This window comes from Bombus affinis, chromosome 17, assembly GCF_024516045.1.
Source record: "Bombus affinis isolate iyBomAffi1 chromosome 17, iyBomAffi1.2, whole genome shotgun sequence".
Taxonomy (NCBI): Eukaryota; Metazoa; Arthropoda; class Insecta; order Hymenoptera; family Apidae; genus Bombus; species Bombus affinis.
The window spans coordinates 1918468-1939547 of NC_066360.1; the positions used below are offsets into that span (position 1 = coordinate 1918468).

Genomic DNA, 21080 nt, shown 5'->3' on the forward strand with positions numbered 1-21080 from the left:
AATCCATCGACAAAGAATAACTTGCTACATACACCAACATCTGCATTAAAATTAAAAGCATAACCATAATTAAGCATTTAAATGATTAATCATACTGATTTTATTGAATGTTTGATAATAATAATATTCTTATAATTTATAATATTATACCGTTATGTTCTAAAATTTTTCAAAACAAAAGATAATTTAATCAATTTTGTATTCTAAAATATAATCTGTTACACATTCTAATACTATTTTACATTAATGAGGTTATATTAAAAATATTAAATACGACAACGACATACAATAAAATATTTCTATTACTAATTAAATAGCATAAATATATATAGCTATAAGGTAAATTAAAATTTTGTTATACAATATCTTTTAGTATAATAGTAAATCGTTAGTATAAATAGTAAATTATTAAAATCTACTAAAATATTTATACATACATCATATACATATTTGAAAGACTAAGTAATGAAAGAAAAAAAATATTGATCATAAAAAAGCAAAATGTTCATTTTCTACTGCTTTCTATTATTTTGTTACTACTTGGCTGTTAATGTGGTAACCGCATTTCATTTAAATGTAAACAAATCTTGCAGTGCTACGAAAATGGAACATTTAAATGAAACTTTTAAGAAATTAAAAAAAATTTAGATATATGTTCATATCATTAAATGAACATATGAAAAGAGATAAAAAAGGGCGATTTTTGTAAAAGGTAGTTTTTAAAGTGGTTAAAAAATTCATAACAAGGTGCAATAAATTGAACTTGATCATGACGTCTACATTAAGTATTCTTGATCCAAATGATAATTTGATGAAAAAGTTTCAAAGAACACTACATGTGCACTTATTGCGTGTTGATAATAAACTTTTAGAAGAAATACTCGATCTTGTAAGTAACTGACTACACAAAATATAATAAATAATAAATATTTTGTATACTTTATGCTCTTATGTTTAACAATGATTTTGTTATCACATTTCAAAATACATTTTATAATTTTAATACAAGGATATAAATTATATTTTGAAATGTTACATTCTATAATATTTTGTTATAACATAACGACATAAGGTTAATTATAAATATTTTTAGGAAGCCTCAATAAAACATGCAGAAAAAGAACTAGAATCAGAAGCTATACAACTTTATCAAAAGCAAGAAGAAGTTCAACATCAGCATACAATATTAAAACAATATATAGAGGCATTATCAAAAGTTACATTATTAATAGAAAAAAGGAATAATAATATAGAAAATGCTAAGGATATTTTAAAAGAAAACTATTCAAAATTAAAACAAGAGAAAGATAAAAAAGAAAAATTATGTCAAAAATTAAAGAATTTATTGGAATTTTATTCTTATTTGTCCAAATGGGAAAAGGATTTGAACGACCATTTAATAATATCAAAACAAATGTCATTACAAGATGTTAGTAAAAATAAGATATTGATTAAAAGAAAACAGCAAAGAGACTTTACATTATATCGATTGAAAGAAGAAATATGGAAAATTGAATCAGAAATAGCCTACATTGATGAACAATTACAAATTAAAGACAAAGAGAAGCAAGATGCTAATAGAATGATAATTGATGCAAATACAGATTTAGAAACTCTACATACGGAACACAAAGATCTGTATAATATATGGAAATCTGTGGTAACTAATATTTCTAAAAGAAATAGTATTCATGATCAGTTAAATTTTGAACAAAAGTAAGTATTGCAGAAGATTTAAAAATTCTCTGTATGAATCTATGATGATTAGAGATATAATTTGAATTTTATTGTGGTAATCTTACATTTGGTTATATGTTTGAATTATATTTGATTGACATATTAGTGAGGCCAAAAGTTATGTACAAACGGGTACGTGGTGATTTCTTATCTAAAAAATAAAAGAAAGATATGGAATAACATTTTTTCGTTTAAGGCTTAGTTCTCGAGAAAATCGAGTTTGAAAATTTATAAACTATACATGAACATGACTAGTTCCGGACTGGACGGGACTGAACAATCGACAAAAGGTCATTCTACATGTGAAAATAAATCGGAAGTGTAGAACAACATCTTTTTCACAAGACGCTTTGTTTCCGAGAAAAGTAGATTTGAAAATTTATCATACGAATGTAGCAAATCGATTGTTAACTAAACGTTTCCAAATATGTTTGCATCGCAGTATAGTTAAACGGAAAAATTTTCGTCTACATTATTTACATATATTCGCATTTAGAATAACATCCTGTTGATTTTTTACTCATATTCAGTCGGTAATTAGTCAAATTCAAGTATAATTAATTTATTGCGAACTTTTTATAGAAAAGAACATTATATAAAGTTGTATCATTTCATCTCAAGCTCACGGAAATATTTATCTTTCTAGAGAAGCACATCAATTATACAATGGATTATTATTAGAAATACAAAAAATAAGGAAAGAAACAGAAAAAGAAATGGAGAGTAATGAACATCTGACATCTTTATCCTTTCGAATAGAAAACGATATTAAAATTACATCAAGAGCAATATCAAAATATAATGAAAATATTGCAAACAGTAAATCAGAATTACTAAATCTTACAAAAATCAGTGAACAAACAGAATACGATTATAATGTTATATTTAATGTATGTTAAACATGCTGTAATTGTTAAATGCTAATGTAAAACATGCTATAATTCTGATTTTATTCTTAACTAACATCATTTCAGAAATATCAGAATTATTTATATGAAGAAGAGCAAGTGAATAAAAAGTTTGAAAATATTTTTAAAAAAAGAAATAATCTAGAGGATGCTATATTTAAAAAGTTGGAAGAAAAAGTTATATGCAATAAGGCGACTCAATTTGTAAATGAGTTATTAATAAATACAAAAAATGCTGTATTGCAATCTGAAATTTCAGTTGCACGTATAGAGAATACATATGGAAACAATCTTCTACAATTGGAAAAACTTAAAAATCTTATTGTAAATAAAAAAGCAGAATTGCATGAACTGTCGCAAATAAATACTGGAAAAGAAAAGCAAATAGATGAATTGCAAAAGGAGACAAGAAAATATGAAGTAATGATGGGAAAAGCACAAACAAAGCTTTTAGGAATAAATAAACTTCTTGAGCAGGTTATATACTGTTTCTTTTTATTTTTGAATTAAAAAAAAAATTTAATTAAAAAGTCATATATTTACAAGCAAACAATTTTAGATACTACCAAGTACTAGTGCAGAAGAATTGAGTCCATTAGATATAAAGATTGTCGGTTTAGAAAAAAATATTCAAGAATTTCAACTAAATATTAAAAAGACACAACAATTTTGGTTGCGTCAGCAAGGTTTTGTGGTTTCGTTAAGCCAACAAAGAGAATTGCAATTACAAGAAATAAATTTTCTTCAAAAAGAAATTATGATAATGGGGCAAAAGAATTTTAAATTGGAATATGCGTTAGAAATGCTTACAAAAGAACAAGCAAATGTAAATAAGGCTATAATTTCTCTTGATCAAAAGTTATCCCGCATAAATTCAAATTTAATGGTACAAAAAGATCTGAAAAAGGGCTTGGAGGATAAAAATTGTATAATAAAGAATGAATGTCTTTCGTCTTTCCAAGAATTGGAATTAGAACTTGTAAAATTACAAAGTGATTTAAAATATGTATGCAATGAGAAAATAATGCTAAAGGAGGAATTAAATTCTGTACTACAAGAAAGTTTAGCATGGGAGAAAAAGGTAATTGGTAATTTATATTATTTTATCATTTATTTCTTTATTGTCATAATATTTATGTCATTAAGGTACGACTGATACAAGATACAATTAAAAATGTAAAAGAGGAGCAAAATACTGGAAGTATAGCATCAATGAAAAGTGAAATTCATAGAATGGAAATGAGACTTTCCTATTTAAAGAAGATTCAGGAAAAATTAATTCACGATATGAATCTTTGTATCACAAGAAGAGATATTATAGTTGACAAAGTGTTTGGTAGACTTAAAAGAAATTCAAAAGTAAAACATAATGAGAAAGTTATAATGCACAAACGTTTGTCTGATCAAAGAGCAAAAATTAAGCAACTTTTAAAAGTAAGGATTAAGATAATTTTTTTATTTCAAATTAGCAAATTATATGTTTTATTATTAACAGGTTAAGAAACAAACTATTAATATGATAGAGAAATTAAACAATCAAATAACAAGTATTAAAGATAAATTAGTCAACTGTCAAGAATTTTTACGAAATTTAAAGGAACATGTTAACACTGTGGAAAACGAAATTGAACAATTGGAACTGCTTAAATATCATGTATGTTTCTAATTGTATCACATTAGATAACATAATTTACTAACTATTCAATTCTATTTTCCAATTTTTAGAATTTACATAGTTTGGTCCTTAAACAAAGAAAAGTAAAGCAATTATATGATATTAAAAATGGTATATATAAAATGATTTATAAAAATGAAAATATAATAGAAGAAAATTTGCAAAAAGAACACTATTGCAGAGAATACCTAAAATGTACATTAGAAAGGACTGACCATGACTTTCCAATGTTAAAAAACAGAATTAAAAAAGTATTAGTAACGCTGCAAATTATATAAGAGAATAAGTGACAGTGTAAGATAAGATAAGCGTATGATTATTATGTTATCATTTAATAAATACTTCATACAATGGGACAAAGTTCTAGTAACTATTTTAGGAAAACATTTTATATCGAGCTATATGTAAGTTGTAGGCAATACGCTAAATATACAATTATATTATTAAATAAAAGAAGTAGAGAATTTCATACAAAATAAGAGATTAAAAATATTACGATTGAAAAGAATAGGGAATCTGAAGCTAAATGGTAAGAAATCTTAATTTATAAAATATACACACAAAATAATTAAACCAGTTTTCTTTTTTGCTATTTAAAACGTTAAATCGATTTTGTAAATTTTATTTTATGCGATAAGTAATATCGTAAAAAACTTCTGCTCATTTCTATTTTTATAACGAAAGCAATAAAATTTATTGTCAATACCTTTAACGTGAAATAAAAAATATGAAGAAGTATGTTCATGACTAAAAAATTTTTCAGAATTATATAAATTAAAATAAATAAGTAAATTAAAAATTTTATTACTGAGTAACAGAAAAAAACATTGATTTATATGATTATGAATAATCATAATAATCAAGTTAATTCTTTTGCCTATTTAGTGAATTAAAAAAAAAAAAGAAAAGAAAAGAAAAGAAAAAATGAAAGAGATTAATCTTGGAATTTCACAACAAACCTTGGTCTCCAATGACGATCAAAGTGTGCCAGCTAAAAGACTGCTTCAATATGTTGCAAGTTTGGCAGCAAATCTTGGAGCCTTAGCAGCTGGAATGTCATTAGCATGGACCTCCTCTGCTGGTGATAATGGAAAAGACTTACAATCTTTATATGGTGTACCTATTTCTCCAGAAGAATTTTCATGGATTAGCTCAATAACTGCAATAGGTTCAGCAGTAATATGTATTCCTATTGGAATTCTTGCTGACATGATAGGAAGAAAATATTCAATGCTTTTGATGGTGATACCTTTTACCTTAGGCTGGTTACTTCTAATTTTTGCCAACAATCTAATCATGTTTTATGCTGGTAGATTCATCACTGGTCTCAGTGGTCCAGCTTTTTCTGCAGTAGCACCAATATACACAGCAGAGATAGTTGAGAATGAAATTCGTGGAACTGTTGGATCTTACTTTCAATTACTTCTCACTATAGGCATTCTTTTATCATATGTTTTGGGAACTTTTGTTGATATGCGTGTACTGTCAATTATATCTGGTATTATACCAGTTATATTTTTTGGAGTTTTTATGTTTATGCCAGAATCACCAGTCTACTATTTAAAAAAAGGTGATGAAGACTCTGCTAAGAAAAGTTTAATTAGATTGCGCGGTATTCAGTACAATATCGAAAATGAGTTACAAAATCAAAAACATGCATTAGATGAATGCAATCAAAATACAACCTCTTTTTGGACTTTAATCAAATCTAAAGCAGCTTTAAAAGGCTTTATAATTGCTTATGGCCTTATGCTTTTTCAACAATTATGTGGTGTAAATGTTGTTATATTTTATACTAACAGCATTTTTCAGAAAGCTGGCAGTGATTTAGACCCTCATTATTCAACTATTATAATAGGTGCAATACAAGTATTAGCTGTCTTTGTGAGCACATTAATTGTAGATCGTATAGGCAGAAAAATATTACTATTAGTATCTATAATATTTTTGGCTTTAACAACTTGCGCCCTTGGAGTTTTTTTCTATCTTCAAGAAAACCAGGGACCTTCAATTACATGGTTACCTCTAACGTCTCTATGTATTTTTATTATTATGTTTAATATGGGTTTTGGTCCAGTTCCATGGTTAATGATGGGTGAAATTTTTGCACCAGAAATTAAGGGTGTAGCTTCAAGTAGTGCTTGCCTTTTAAATTCGGTATTAGTTTTTATTGTAACTAAATTTTTCATTAACGTTTCCACGGCAATTGGTACAGGTGAAACATTTTGGTTATTTGCCGCAATTTGTGTTATTGGAATTTCCTTTGTGTATTTATTAGTTCCTGAAACAAAAGGAAAGTCTTTAGAAGAAATTCAAAAAGAATTGAATGGCTCCTAAATAATGTTATTATTTAAAAATTGTTTGTCTACAATGGTCCACTGATGGTGGGTTTAATATTATTTCAAATTACAAGTTATTAGTTTATGTAAAAGCACAATAAAAAAAATGTATTAAAAAGCTGTAGAATAAAATATTGTAACAAAATAAATATGTATACACCTATAAAAAATTTATAATAAACAATTAAAATATAAACATTTTGCAAACGATTTAAGATTACTTTATTTGAATACTTTACTTGAATTACTTTATTTGAATTATGAAAGAAATTCAAGTATACAACAGACAGTGGTCCAATATTTCAAGCTTAAAAGTTGTGTGTGTGTGTGTGTGTGTGTGTATATGACTTCTGTACACTGAATACATTTTAATTTGCATTGTATAAATATAGTTTTTGCATAAATTTTATTTTGAGAAAGACCGGTTTTGTAACCTATTTTTATCTTATATATTTTAGATGTGTAAAATGCAAACATAGCAGACTTAAGGCAAGGAGATCGCTATTTTAAAAGTTAGGCGCATCGAAAGTTTATGTTATTCAGCAAAAATTATCAGATGATATAAAAGAAAGTTGTAAACTCGGTGTAAACCTGTGAATGAGAAGTTCAATCCATTACGGTATCATAACAATAATTTGTAAGTACATACATGTATGTATCTATATGTAAATTCGCATGATGCTTCAAAATACATAATAGCGTTAGTAATTATCCAAACCTAAGATAAACCTGAGATAAGTTTCTGTTGATCAGGCAAACAAAAAATATGACAAGCTGTTATAAATTTCTTTTTACAATTGTATATGTACAACTGTATATATACAAAGTACGATGTCGAATGTCTCCAAATAGTTAAAAAAAGAAATTCGCGGACCTCAAACAGAAAGTACAAATCTTGAGAATGTATGAATAAAATTAGAAAAAGATCCGACTACGTATGCAGGATTGATAGCACAATAAAAGCAATCTATATATCGCTTACGCAAGAGGTCAGAAACCAGTAAGTGTGATCGTTAATTGATAGTGAAATTACATGAAGGAAAATTTCATTAAGAAATTACGAATCTCCTAAATAGAGCAAGTTGCCTATACATTATGTAATTAATTCTTAAGCATTTTGATTGAATAATGAATTGAAAAACAGAAAGCGTTTTACGTTATCAGTTGGAAAAAGCCTAGACACTTCAAGCGCAACAAGAAGTTTAATCTCTAATGTTTGTTGTCTGATATATAATAATATATCCTCATTATTAACTGATAAATTTATTTTATTTATTTATCTATTTACCTTATATCCAGTTGAGTTAGTTGTTAATAGCTAATGTTAGTAAAAATATATCTAATTAGTGTTCATCACAATATCAAAAAGCTGGCATTTTATACTTTAGAAATGTTCCTTTTCATAGCAACAAAAGTAAGCGTGCAAACAAACGAGTGATTACAACTAGTTATCAATGATGACTAATAATTATAACACTTAGTCAATAAAATCATGATAAAATCTGTTATCAAAATTCCTTTGTTGTATCGACTATGTTACTATAGAATTTCTATTTACAGCATCCCTAGATTCACCCTATTAAGAGCCATCAGTAATAACACATGACATTACAATTCTTTGAATCTTAATTAACTTCGATTTTAACTAATTTATTTAATATAAGGTAAGTCACGCAGTGGGGTTATACAGGATCATACAGAGTGTCATCTATTTGATTATAGGCGCAAAAGTTTTTTACGTGAGTTCAGTTTAATAAGCATTAGAAGAAAGCAAGAACGACGTAAGAGCACATCGATAGTGTTTATAAACATATTAAGTATGTAACTACTTGAGTATCTCAAGTACCTTGTGAGCACACTCGAGAGTAAAGTGTTGAATCTGGTTGAATGACTACTCGTCTGTCATAATTTACAACAAGTCAGCCAGCGATAAACGATGCAATTTTTAAGATCTGCAAAAAAGCAACTTACTCAGCGTGTACTAACTTTCTAAAAGTTAGTAAAGATTCGAAACCGAAAAATTATTTAATTTGAAATTAATTAACGAAAAAATATGTCAAAACTGCAAAAGAGACCAGTGATGTTACACTAGATCTCAATAGCTGATTTTTTTATAGTAATTACCAACATAACACATAATAAGCTACAAGAAAATATTGCCAGTCGTTTTTCTTAGAATTTGAAACGTGCCTAAAGTTGGATTTTTATAATTATCATAATTAAATGGCTATTTTTGTAACTTCAAATTAGGATCTCCTTAATACTAGTATACAATTGGGCGATATAAAATCGCATTCAATTACCCGGTAATATGTGATTCGCGTACTCTATCGTTATATCTCTGTGCTTATTAGTACTGGCTAGAGTCACTAGCCAATTCGATATTTATATCTGTTGTCATATGAAGGGGCATTGTCAAGGCATAAAAGGTTCGCTCTGCATTATGATAACCACTAATGAGATTAATTTGTATTTGACATTAGTAATTAACAATTTTTCTGATTGGACGTAACAAAAATCGCAATTTGTTATTTTGTAATTGGAAGAGATACATTTGAGCCACGAGATTTATAGGTAAATTAATCAAAGCGTTCAAAGAATTCAAATATATTGTGTCTCAAAGCTTCCTTCTGCAATATCGAAGTTAGTTGAAGAGTGCTTCCAGAAAACATAGTAAGTGAAAAAATTGAAAATTTTTGATTTTTTATAAATATCCTACATAATAATGAGAATACTGTGATATAGAATTTAAGTGCAACCTCCCTTTTTAGATAATTATTAATAATACTAGAATATCGTGTTACATAGTCGCCTCTATAGAGAAAAATATAAGCCCCAATAAACAGTAATTAATCGTTTCTTGGTGAAGAATCGTTTCCAAAAAATTGTTTCTTGGCACTTACAATGTTTGCTACAAAACACTCAAAATTTTCCTTCTTGTAAAATTTAAGTTGTTGTTCAATTTGTTGTTTTAAAATATTTAAATAATTCAAATGTATGTTGATTGGTTTTATATTACATTTTGAGTTATTATCGAAGCCATCATGAGCAGAACGGATCAACGTTCCACGGGCATCCGAACTCGCTCCAAAATGTCGACTTTCTAACAAACTAGGCCGAAACAGTAACAGTTTTGCTGACAGTAATGGGATACGCAAAATATCCGTGGAATCTTGAAGAGACGGCGAAACACTTGAGGATCGATGGCGAGAGGAAGCTTTCCCGTATTGCCGGCTGGTGAGAGGCTTCTTGCGAAGATGCAATCTCTTTCTCTTGAATTTCTGCACAGTTTCCCCTGAGTGTAGAGTGTAAATATCGGAAGAACGATGACAGCGGCCGTGCAAGTATTCACTCACTGCTAAATGCACCTGACATATCTTGATCCATTCCCTGGTCAGTCATCGAGACATTGAACGAATACCGCAATTGGATTTCTTGGCAATTATTGGAGGACTATTGCGATCTGCGACCTGCGACCTGCGACCTGGTATCCAAGCGCTGAATGAGATCAACATCTGGAAAATTGGACTCAACTGGACTCCAAAATAGCCTGCGTATAAAATAAGTACCACCTGATTAGATTGTAATCTGTAAACTCTCTCCTGTCTATCGTGTATTCTATCAAACATAGTTATTTTGTAATCAAATTTGTTAGGTTGTATGAACCTTGAGTTAAGTTTTAAGAAATGTAAAAATAGTCGTAGTTTAAAGATTTAATATTTCATTTTTTGATGTCGAAGATATATTTTTTGAAACCATGCGAGTCGAATCTCATGTTGACATATCACAATTTTCAGAATTAAGTCTTTTGTCAACATAAGCAAGTAGCTTCATCGTTGATCTTCCCCGAAATGAAGAACCAATTGCCTTATTCAACCATGGTTGTTACTGCTAATCCCGAATCTTCTACCGACGTATCGCATCCTCAAAAATCAATCTTCGTGACAACGCAAATGGACACTCCTGTTGTTAAATTACCTGAATTCGATAGTCAGTCGCCTCATTCAAAAATGGTTCCTCAACATAATGCTGTAAAGTCATCGAATACCTCTTTTTAAAATTTTACCTCGCATTAAAATTATAATTAATATAATGAAGCAAAATGGTAAATACTAATATCGTCTACAATCTCACAGGCATTGATTCAATAATCATACTTACTTGTGACGAAATTGTCATTAAAAAGCTCATTATGTCGATGTAAACTTTCAAATTGTAAATAATGAATTTTCCATTGCTGAGACAGGAATCTTAGAAATGCCGTTTTTAGAAAGTCGAAATGCGATGTTGAAATTTAGGAACGATAAGGCGAATAGTCTTCAGATTGGTGATAAGGAATTTCCCCTGTTTACATCGTCTTCCGACGAATTCTTCCCGAGCTTGACTTACCTCCTCGTACCAAAACCCTTATAGCCCTGCTTGTCAAATAATCTAAAATCAAAGTAGGTGACGTAAATAAATTGACCACTGATTCGGCTGTTTATATAAGAGAAACGTTAATTGTACAGGAAAACGGATTTGCCATCCCGAATAAGGAATAAGCTCAATTAAAAAGATTGATTCGGGAAAATTTAACGTAACAATATATGCATCTATGTGCATTCGGTTAGGATCCAGTAAACGGAGACAAAAAAAAGCCTATGGTTTCTGAAATAAATCCCTATGAAAGAAGCGCATAAATTATTTAGAGCTTTTAACGATTGAACAAGCTCTACGAGAATTGATCGCGGAGAGGACGCAAGAAGTCTATGCTAATATCTGGATGAGGACAGCAGAATACGGATTGAAAACGTTCTTCAAGTAGCGAAGATCGTACCAAGCGAACCTGATAAAGATAAATTCATGTTAACTAACGAGGAGGAAGTGTAACATTTTTGAAAAAAAGATGATGAGTATACCTGTACATAACTCATTGGAGCTAGATAAGGTGACATCAGAAAATAAAAGCGTAAACTACAGTTACACATGCAACTTGTATAAAAATATTTACTTAAGAAATGTAATTTCTTGTTTAACTTTGGTCTTAAGCTTCTATTTTTTATGTAAGTTCTGTATAAAAAAAATTTGTAACTGAATAAATAAATAAAATTATACTTAAATAAATAATAAAAAAAATAATTTTACTCTATTTATGGAAGAAGGGCACATAAATCAATTTTTTAAAGCTTATAAATAAAAACGCATATCATCTTTCAATCATTATTTCTGTTTCCAGAACGTTTCAAGAATATATTAATACACCTTAAAAAAATCGGATTCAATTACTTTTCGCTAAGTAATACCATAATGAAAACTTTAAAATCAATTTTCTTAAAATGGGATTTTCTGCATACATGCCCCCTTTTTTTATCGAACTTCTCAATTACATAAACAGAAATTTTTCAAAGGATCATTTCATTCATTCCCGGAACCATCATACTTGGAGAACCATGTTCGAACTATGGATTCTGAGGGTAAAATCAAACCCACATTTCGCAATTTAGTATAGTTAGTTGGTGACTGAAAATAAATTTGTTTTGCTAACTCTTTCTCGTCGTCTGTATATTGAGTCTTTTTTGTACGCAACTGTAGTTTAATTATAGTCCTCGCCGTCGGACCTACATCCTTAGCTAGTTTATTCGTTACTAAAAAATCATCAATATTGCGAATTTTTTGGCTTAGTTGCTTTTCTAATTGCTTGCGTACATATGAATATTTACTTTGTACACATTTTGCTCTCTTTTCCAATCGCTTTACCTTTATCTGTAAAAGATTTATTTTTTTTGTTAAGGAATCAACCAATATTTTACATTCTTTGGAGCATCGAAAATCTTTTTTTGATACAAGTGAAACAACTGTCATATTTTCGCAAGGTATAGGTGCTTGTGCACCTAATTCGTAATTTAAAAATGACAAATCGGTATCATCCGAAGCAGTGTTAAAGAACAATTCTTTCCCCGAAGGATATAAATTAGGGTTCGACTGTTTTCTAATATTAAAATCGTCGAGGTTACTACAGTAAACATTTTCTTGAAGATTTTTATCACAGTTAATACTTTCTTGAAGATTTTTATCACAGTTAACATTTTCTTGAAGATTTTTATCACAGATTTCTCTTGGACTTGGTACTTGTTCTTGAAGCTTCTGCACTTCTACTGTTACTTGTGTGGAATTCCCTGATTCTTGCGGTTCAACAATCGCCTGTGTCTGCCCATGGGGCGTCGATATTTCCTTCCAATGGATTGGATCACGATTCCGAAGCAAACGCTTTTTCGTTCCGTCGCAAAAATCTTCCTCTCGGAAATGAAGATCGCAAAGTCCTGCAGTCCTGATCGTGGAGGTCGATAAGAATCGAAGCCAACTATTTCCTGCGTGAATTTTAGTAGTGTTGAATTCTGGATGCATAATTTTCGCGAACAGCTATAAATTTATTTTACGAACATCTTAATATAATAGACAGTCATATAATTTAATATATGTGACAGTTAGATAGCAAAGCGCGACAGTTTTTTCTATTGCGGCATTGCACGCAATATGACCATCCTTTAAGCAACTTTTATTCGCAGTAAATTGTTAACTTAATTTTAGGACACGGAAACTAAAACTCTGACTTAAATCTTTAACTAAAATTCCTCTCAGTCCTTAGAACAAATTATTATTATTTATATTTATGATTAAACAGTGAGTAATTTCTTAATGCCGTGTAAAATTATTATTTAAACAAAGTGGAAAAGGGGTATATAAGGATAATGGTTACTGCAGAGAGAGAGAGATAGAGATTGGAGAGGATAAGAGTATCCAGATACAATGAAGAATACAGGAGGAGACTGGTACAGACAAATTGCCAGAATATCTGAAGGATTTGAGAAAGAAGAAGGAAACATTCTTAGTTACAAGATTTATACATATTGGGTTTAAGTTTGGGTCGGATTTCTCAATCCGACTGCCGCGAACAGCGCTTGTGTAGAATACATGTAAAAATGATTATCGTAAAATAATATCAATTATTCATCCGCCTATTACTTTCATAATTAATTTGTTATTATCTCAAGCGCGTGTTGCGGATCATCGCAAGGCGTCCGGATTGAAGATTCTGATCCGAACCTGAACTCAATACATTAATGATATTCAATGATATTCAACTGAATTATGAGTTATATGTAACAAACATTTGTTGAAGTCGCACATATGCAGTTGTGTGCAGGATTTAAGCTCGCTAAATCCTCGTTTATATATACATTTCTACCATGAACAAAAGATAAGGGCTAAGTTTCGATCGGGTCATTATACTCGTTCATCGCAAGACTATCAGCAACCAATACTATTGCATACGTTGTCACAGACACACAACTATAGACAGAATTCACTGTAGTGGTACTGAAAGCTTTTTGCAAATATCTGGAATACAACCGTCGACCAACAGTTACATGTGCAGGAAAAAGTTGTTCGGAATCATGCCTCCGACACATATTCAAAAATCAAAAAATTCATTACAAAAATCATCAAAAGCGGAAAGGACGCAACTGTTCCACAGTTTCATCAAAAGCGAATATCATCAATGTGTTGAGTTTGGGTTAGTTTCTTCAAGTCCGGCAGCTGTGGGACGGCCCTCCCGTACGATAATGACGAATTATGTTGTCGTTTATCACCTAAACCTATAGCTGCTGAAAAAACTAATCAAGGTTTAGAAAAAGCTAACTCAAACCCAATGTATTGATAATATTCACTTTTACTTGAACTATGTTATAACACATTTCTTACAGTCTCGTATATGCACATTGTGCACGACTCTAAACTCGCCCGATCTTCGTTTATAAACAAAAGATGAGAGGACAGCAACCAATACTGACGTATACGCTGCCATAGACGCACAATTATAGGCAGGGTTCACTGTAATGGTGCCGATAGTTTTTTGCGAATATCTTAGAAATCAAAGCCAATCGGCAGTAACATGTATAGGAATGAGTTATTCAAAACGATATACTATTGCCCACCAAGTATTAAAAAATCATCGAAATCAGGAAGGTTGAGTTCGTTCTGTACATTTGCCAAAACTTTCAAATTTCAAGGTGAATATCTCCATTTCTTTAGGCTTTTTTTAAAAAATTGAATTATGTATAGATAATGTACTAAATAACGCACTGCCAAAATTTCAAAAAAAAAAAAAAAAAAAAAAAAAAAAAAAAAAAAAAAAAAAAAAAAAAAAAAAAAAAAAAAAAACCAACTTTGAGGAAGTCAATGTACGTTACAAATATCTTAATAGAAACCGAGCAGCAGAAGCTACGATCCGCCGGACAAAAAGATTGGAGTTGTCAAATTACAAATGATTTGCGCTTTGTTGAATCATCGAATCACATTGCTTAAACCTTAATTTAGGAATTAAAAACTAATTTTGCAATCTTGTAGTTTTTAGCGTGTAGAATCTGAAAATGCAAGTTCTAAGGCGAGGAATCCATTGGTTTCAAATGTATGGTATGACTATGTAAAACTGAACATTTTTATTTTACACATTACCTTAACGCCAATATCCTCCTGTCTGCGCAAATGAGCATCGAACTGAATTTCATCGAAAGTTGGTTTGTACTAACGTAAACAGTAAACGGTGGCCGGAGAGTGAAGATTGGCCCGAGCCTGATTCAAGTGAATTCAATACTCACGATTCAAAATCCCGTCACAAAATAGTCACCAACTCCACGTGCATTTATTTACAATTAACTACTCCACTCATTGGACGAATCACGTATAAAGGAACAATATGGCGTCAAAATAACGTGTAAAGTGCCCTAAAATGTTGCTCGATTTTTACTTTTGAAACAGTCATAACTTTTATGACTACATTCTACACATCGAAAACTATAAGATTGCAGAAAGGTCAATAATTTTTTGGCTTTCTAAAGTAAACTCTAAAGTAAAGTTCAGCCAAATAATTTAATAAAAGTATAAATATTTTTTACCTACCTGTATTTTCTATCCATATTTTCTGTCTTTCTGGTTTAGATGGAAATCGAAACAAACGGTGTCCATTGTGTTTTCCATTGTTACAATGAACGAATTTACATCTATCATAAGTACCGTGTCTATGCATTGTTATTGCTGTTTTTTAAGTTATAGCAATCGATTGTAAGAAACAAGAAGAAACTTAATATCGATCACTAAAACTAAGGAACCGAAGCAACGTGTCTACCTAAGCTGAAAGGATCAACAAACAATCCACAAAAATGAACTACGCTTTCTTGCACCTGTAATTGTTTACTGTATATTTTTTTTATAAAGACACTAATAAAAACACGATTCAATTGTACGATTTTGGACGATTCACGATTGCACACGTATTCTGACCACGGTCATATAAATCGTGGTTCCAATGATCAAAAAATTCTAAGCTTCACAGTACAAACGGATATTTCGTCTCTCACCGTTTCTTAGATTTGCATAAGTTTCTGTTACGAAGGAAACAGCGAAGAAAGAAATGTACATATAATAGTTCGAACGTTTGACCGCTAGAGGCAGTAATTCGTAATACGTATGCGTATGTACCTACTTACATTAACTATTCTTTTCCTACTCTTTCCAAATTAACGAAAAGAAATAATTATTAGAAACTTGGTTTCAACAATAATAAATAACAAATAATTTATTGAACAAGCAAAGAGACTAGAAAAATTTTGTGCGCCAAAACTTTCTTTAGTTTTGATTGGTTGGAGCGGTTTCCTGAAATGGCTGGAGCGGAATGGTTCTTCATTTGCTTAAAGAAAAATTGAAATTTATTTCGGTCAATGAACTATTACAGTTTCATAGCAGATAATCATAATTGTATAGAAGAACTATGTTTAAAACTCTTTCATTAATCTTAATCTTTCATTATGTTTCGCTTCCTTTTTTACTGGACTTGTTCCTTGATATAATATTATTCAAGCAGTTTTTCCTAGATATTTTCTTATGGCATCTGAAATTTAAATTTAATAAAAACGTTAACATCTCATCTCCAGCCTAACATAAACATGGGTTTGAGACATTACGTAAACCACTTTTATGGGATCTAGACTAGGGATTAATGCATTATCTTTTGTTACTAGATCCTATGTATTGTTAGCTATCCGCAGTTATAGTTTATTTCATCTTTAATGATAAGGGGCTTCAAGCGCGGGAAAACAAGTGTTTAATGTTCTCTCTTCATTTCAGAAACGTATCAGAAATATACAAAGGACAATGTCGAGTCCTATGAGATTATCAGATGCAGATAGTCCTGGAAGAACTCCTAGAAGACAAAATCAGGATACTAGATCCCCTTCTGCTTTTGGTACTCCCCGTAAGTATATATAATGTATATTTTAAAGGTTATTTTATGTTTACGCTTATAGTGCTATTGTATGTGTTACATACATTATTATATTACGATATATATATATGTATTTATTCTATAAACTTTGTGTATAAGGTAATTCTGCTCGTAACGGAGCTGATAATAATGTCGAAACTCCGTTGAGATGGGGCACCATTGGTACACAACAAAGTACTTTAGGTTCTGGAAACCGAGCTGCAACAATTGTTGCTTCTTCTGAACATGAAAGTGCTATTGGTTCTGGTGATCAATTTATAGACCACTCTGGGCCAATTAATGGTTCAGAAAGTGGTCTACAATTATCTTCTCCGATTAATTATGGTACACCAAGCTCGTTGGGATCAATACGTACCCCAAGAAGTGGAATCCGAGGCACTCCAATTAGGCATAGACCTGACATTAATACGGATAGGCGGTTGCGTCAATTTACGTTACAAGAACCAGTGAGTTAATGATATTTGATGTTACAGTTGTTCTTTAATTTAGAAATTTGAGAAATGCTTAATTTTTGTGAAATGGCATAATTTTTTTTATAATTAGTCAAATTTTGTTTTATAGTTAATTTTAAAACTGTTTTATAAGTTTATTATACGCAGATTATACTTTTAAACTTTATACCATTGTGGAAAATACTAAATAAGTTTCAATATTTTAAAAACGTATTATAGTTACCTTAGAAAGAATAAAATTTAAGTTTAGATAAATGAAAATAAAAGTTTATACTTTATTAATTTTATCTATAAAAATATTTGATAATATCAAATATTAAATATTAATACCATATGTTAATATCAAATAATAAATGAATAATAATATTGATATTGGTGATATTAATTTAGTGATAATGCTAATAACTAGAACAATAAATTAAAAATGACAATGACAATAGATTGCAGAAGCGCCAAATGGTACATCAGAAAGTGATACGGCAGGAGCTCATTTGGTTGTTTGGGGGACAAACATAGTAATAAATCAGTGTAAAGAACAATTCAAATCATTTTTTCAACAATTTATTGACCCAGATGCAGAAAATGATGAACTACCAGAAAATATGAATCTGTCAGAACCTTTGTATCTTCAAAAATTAGAAGAGATACATACCTTGGAAGAACCGTATTTAAATGTCAATTGCGCTCATGTAAAAACGTTTAATGAACATCTTTATCAACAATTGGTTTCATATCCTCAAGAAGCAATTCCAACACTAGATATGGCAGCAAATGAATTATTCTTTGAAAAATTTCCAGCGGCTGTTCTGGAGCATCAAATTCAAGTACGTCCTTTTAATGTGACCAAGATTAAAACTATGAGAGAACTAAACCCTACTGATGTAGATCAGTTGATTACAATACCAGGAATGGTAATTAGAGTATCACGATTAATTCCACAAATGCGAGAGGCTTATTTTAAATGTAGCGTTTGTGCTTTTACAACCATTGTAGAAATTGAAAAAGGGAAAACCAAAGAGCCTACAGTATGTGCACATTGCACTTATAAATATTCTTTCACTTTAGTACATAATTTGAGCCATTTCTCTGATAAACAAATGATTAGATTACAAGAAGCTCCGGATGAAATGCCACAAGGACAGACGCCACACACTATTGTTTTATTTGCGCATAATAACTTAGTAGATGCAGTGATGCCTGGAGATAGGGTCTCTGTTACTGGAATTTATAGAGCAGCAACACATAAACCTAATTTTGATCACAATTTGCAAGCCATTTATAAGACTTATATTGATATAGTTCATTTTAGAAAGCACAACTCTAAACGGTAAGGAAATAAACAAATTCTAAAATTTGTTTTCATCAGTTATTTATTTTAAGTTACCCATAGGTTATATGATCAAGAGGACGGAAAAGAACATAATTTTACACCGGAAAGAATAGAAATTTTGAAATCGTTGTCGCAAAAGGGTGATATCTACGAACGATTAGCAAGACATATTGCTCCTAGTATATATGCAAATAATGATGTAAAAAAGGGAATTATATTGCAATTGTTTGGAGGAACCAGAAAGACTTTTACTATATATGGCAAGCATTTTCGACCAGATATTAATATATTACTCTGTGGTGATCCTGGTACAAGTAAATCACAATTATTGCAATATATATACAATTTGGTACCACGATCTCAATATACTAGCGGCAAAGGTAAAGTAAAACAAGAGTAAACGGTTTAATAGAATTCGATATATTTATATATTTATGTGTACTAATGTATGTTTTAGGTTCCAGTGCAGTTGGCTTAACAGCTTATATAACAAAAGATCCAGAAACTGGACAATTAATATTACAAACAGGTGCTTTAGGACTCGCAGATAATGGAATATGTTGTATTGATGAATTCGATAAAATGAATGAAAGTGCAAGATCAGTACTGCATGAAGTAATGGAACAACAAACTTTGAGCATTGCTAAAGCTGGAATTATTTGTCAATTAAATGCTAGAACTAGTATACTTGCAGCTGCTAATCCATGTGAATCTCAATGGAATAAGAATAAAACTGTACGTTTTTTATTAAATTTTATATGAGACAAAATCTTGTAATGTAAATACCTTAAATTATTCTGTTACTAACGAACCTATAGTCTTTCGCGATCTTTCTATATATACTTTCTTTAATGATGTTGTGTTTTTATTTCTATAATCATGAGAGCAACGAGATAATCTGGATTTTGTTTGTAATAAAAGGATTTCAGTTGGTTCAACAACAACATAACAACTTAAGGCAATAACGTTACAAGGTTTAACCAGTATACGAATTCTATTGTGGTTATAGAGTGCATTATATCAGAATATATATTTTCAGGTGGTTGAAAATGTGCAATTACCACATACACTGCTTTCTCGATTTGATTTGATTTTTTTAATATTAGATCCACAAGATGAAGCATATGATGGTAGACTTGCAACTCATATGGTATCTTTATACTATAAGACAATAAAGGAAGATGAAGATGAACTGATAAATAGAAGTATTGTTCGTGATTATATAGTTTTTGCAAAAGAACACGTTCATCCTGTCCTCAATGAAGAAAGTCAACAAAGACTGATACAAGCTTATGTTGATATGAGAAGAGTTGGAAGAGGATATGGACAGATAACAGCATATCCTAGACAATTAGAGTCTTTAATACGTTTATCTGAAGCACATGCTAAAGTGCGATTGAGTTCTGTTGTAGAGTTGCAAGATGTTGAAGAAGCATGGAGGTTATGTTAATTGACAAGTATATAATAATATCAATATAAAACTTTTAAGTAAATCTAGATATTTAATTTATTGTCAATAGGTTGCACAGAGAAGCTATAAAACAATCAGCAATCGATCCATTAAGCGGAAAAATAGACATAACTATCTTAACTACTGGTATATCTACAGGAACTAGGAAAAGGAGGAAAGAACTATGTGACGCAATTCAAAAACTAATTGAAAGCAAGGATAAAATTCATATACTTAATCAACAAAAACTTTTTGCAGAAATAAAACAATCTTCTGAATTGGTTAGTAAAAGTACTGTGCATATAAGTATAATTGTTATAATGTGTAAACATCAGTATCTCAGAAAACTTTTGAAAGTTGTTATAATTTTTAGCTTGTTACACGAGATATGTTTGATGATGCCTTAAGAGAGCTGCAAAGTAATGGATTAATAACAGTAATTGGGAGAAACAATATTCGTATTTCTTAACTTATTTTGTATACTTCATCATTTTAAACTAGATTTATGTGCGAACAAAGTACATATAAAACAATGAATATATATTTTTATTATCTTTTGCAAATTTGTATTAAATATATTTTTCATCATAAATTAATATTATTTATTGCGTGTAATATCCTCAATCACATAATATTTCTTAATCTATATGATTTTTATCATCAAATTTTCAAATATATAAAGCAGTGGTTCTCAATCTTCTTCTTATAAATGTATATCACCAATATATTAAATAAAAACAAATTGGTATGGTAGTGTATTAATCCGGACCCTTCCACATAATAATTTATCAATTAACAGTAATTAGTGAGTTGATAAATTAGAAACTGTAGGTTACAGATTTGTCTTTAAGAATTTTACAACAAATAAGAT

At 30.0% G+C, this 21080-nt stretch overlaps 3 protein-coding genes across 12 annotated transcripts; 2 read left to right on the forward strand and 1 right to left on the reverse strand.

Moving 5' to 3' along the window:
• The first annotated feature begins 4 nt into the window (after window positions 1-4).
• Window positions 5-4849, forward strand: LOC126925984 (coiled-coil domain-containing protein 40). Its single transcript, XM_050742004.1, has 9 exons — window positions 5-339; window positions 594-889; window positions 1094-1716; window positions 2384-2627; window positions 2712-3122; window positions 3205-3726; window positions 3792-4079; window positions 4141-4299; window positions 4371-4849. The coding sequence occupies exons 2-9, from the start codon at window positions 770-772 to the stop codon at window positions 4596-4598; spliced, it is 2595 nt and encodes an 864-aa protein (XP_050597961.1). The 5' UTR covers window positions 5-339; window positions 594-769; the 3' UTR covers window positions 4599-4849.
• Window positions 1765-16129, reverse strand: LOC126925997 (uncharacterized). 10 transcript variants are annotated; one of them, XR_007714215.1, is made up of 6 exons: window positions 15597-16126; window positions 15296-15421; window positions 15153-15194; window positions 8506-13006; window positions 5280-6601; window positions 1765-1888 (listed from the first exon to the last, which is right to left on the reverse strand). XR_007714215.1 is itself a non-coding variant. In XM_050742044.1 (2 exons), the coding sequence occupies exons 1-2, from the start codon at window positions 15721-15723 to the stop codon at window positions 12054-12056; spliced, it is 1080 nt and encodes a 359-aa protein (XP_050598001.1). In that variant the 5' UTR covers window positions 15724-16129; the 3' UTR covers window positions 9101-12053. The 10 variants fall into 10 exon arrangements, 1 of the variants encoding a protein (XP_050598001.1); XR_007714214.1 differs by having other exon boundaries at window positions 15153-15421; XR_007714211.1 differs by lacking the exons at window positions 15153-15194; window positions 15296-15421 and having other exon boundaries at window positions 10016-13006; window positions 15597-16129.
• A 592-nt stretch (window positions 16130-16721) lies between these two features.
• LOC126925983 (DNA replication licensing factor MCM4) lies at window positions 16722-20951 on the forward strand. The gene is made up of 8 exons (XM_050742003.1): window positions 16722-16947; window positions 17077-17423; window positions 17870-18756; window positions 18820-19139; window positions 19217-19494; window positions 19799-20199; window positions 20280-20490; window positions 20583-20951. Exons 1-8 carry the CDS (start codon window positions 16848-16850, stop codon window positions 20676-20678), a joined length of 2640 nt encoding a protein of 879 aa, XP_050597960.1. The 5' UTR covers window positions 16722-16847; the 3' UTR covers window positions 20679-20951.
• Window positions 20952-21080: the final 129 nt, after the last annotated feature.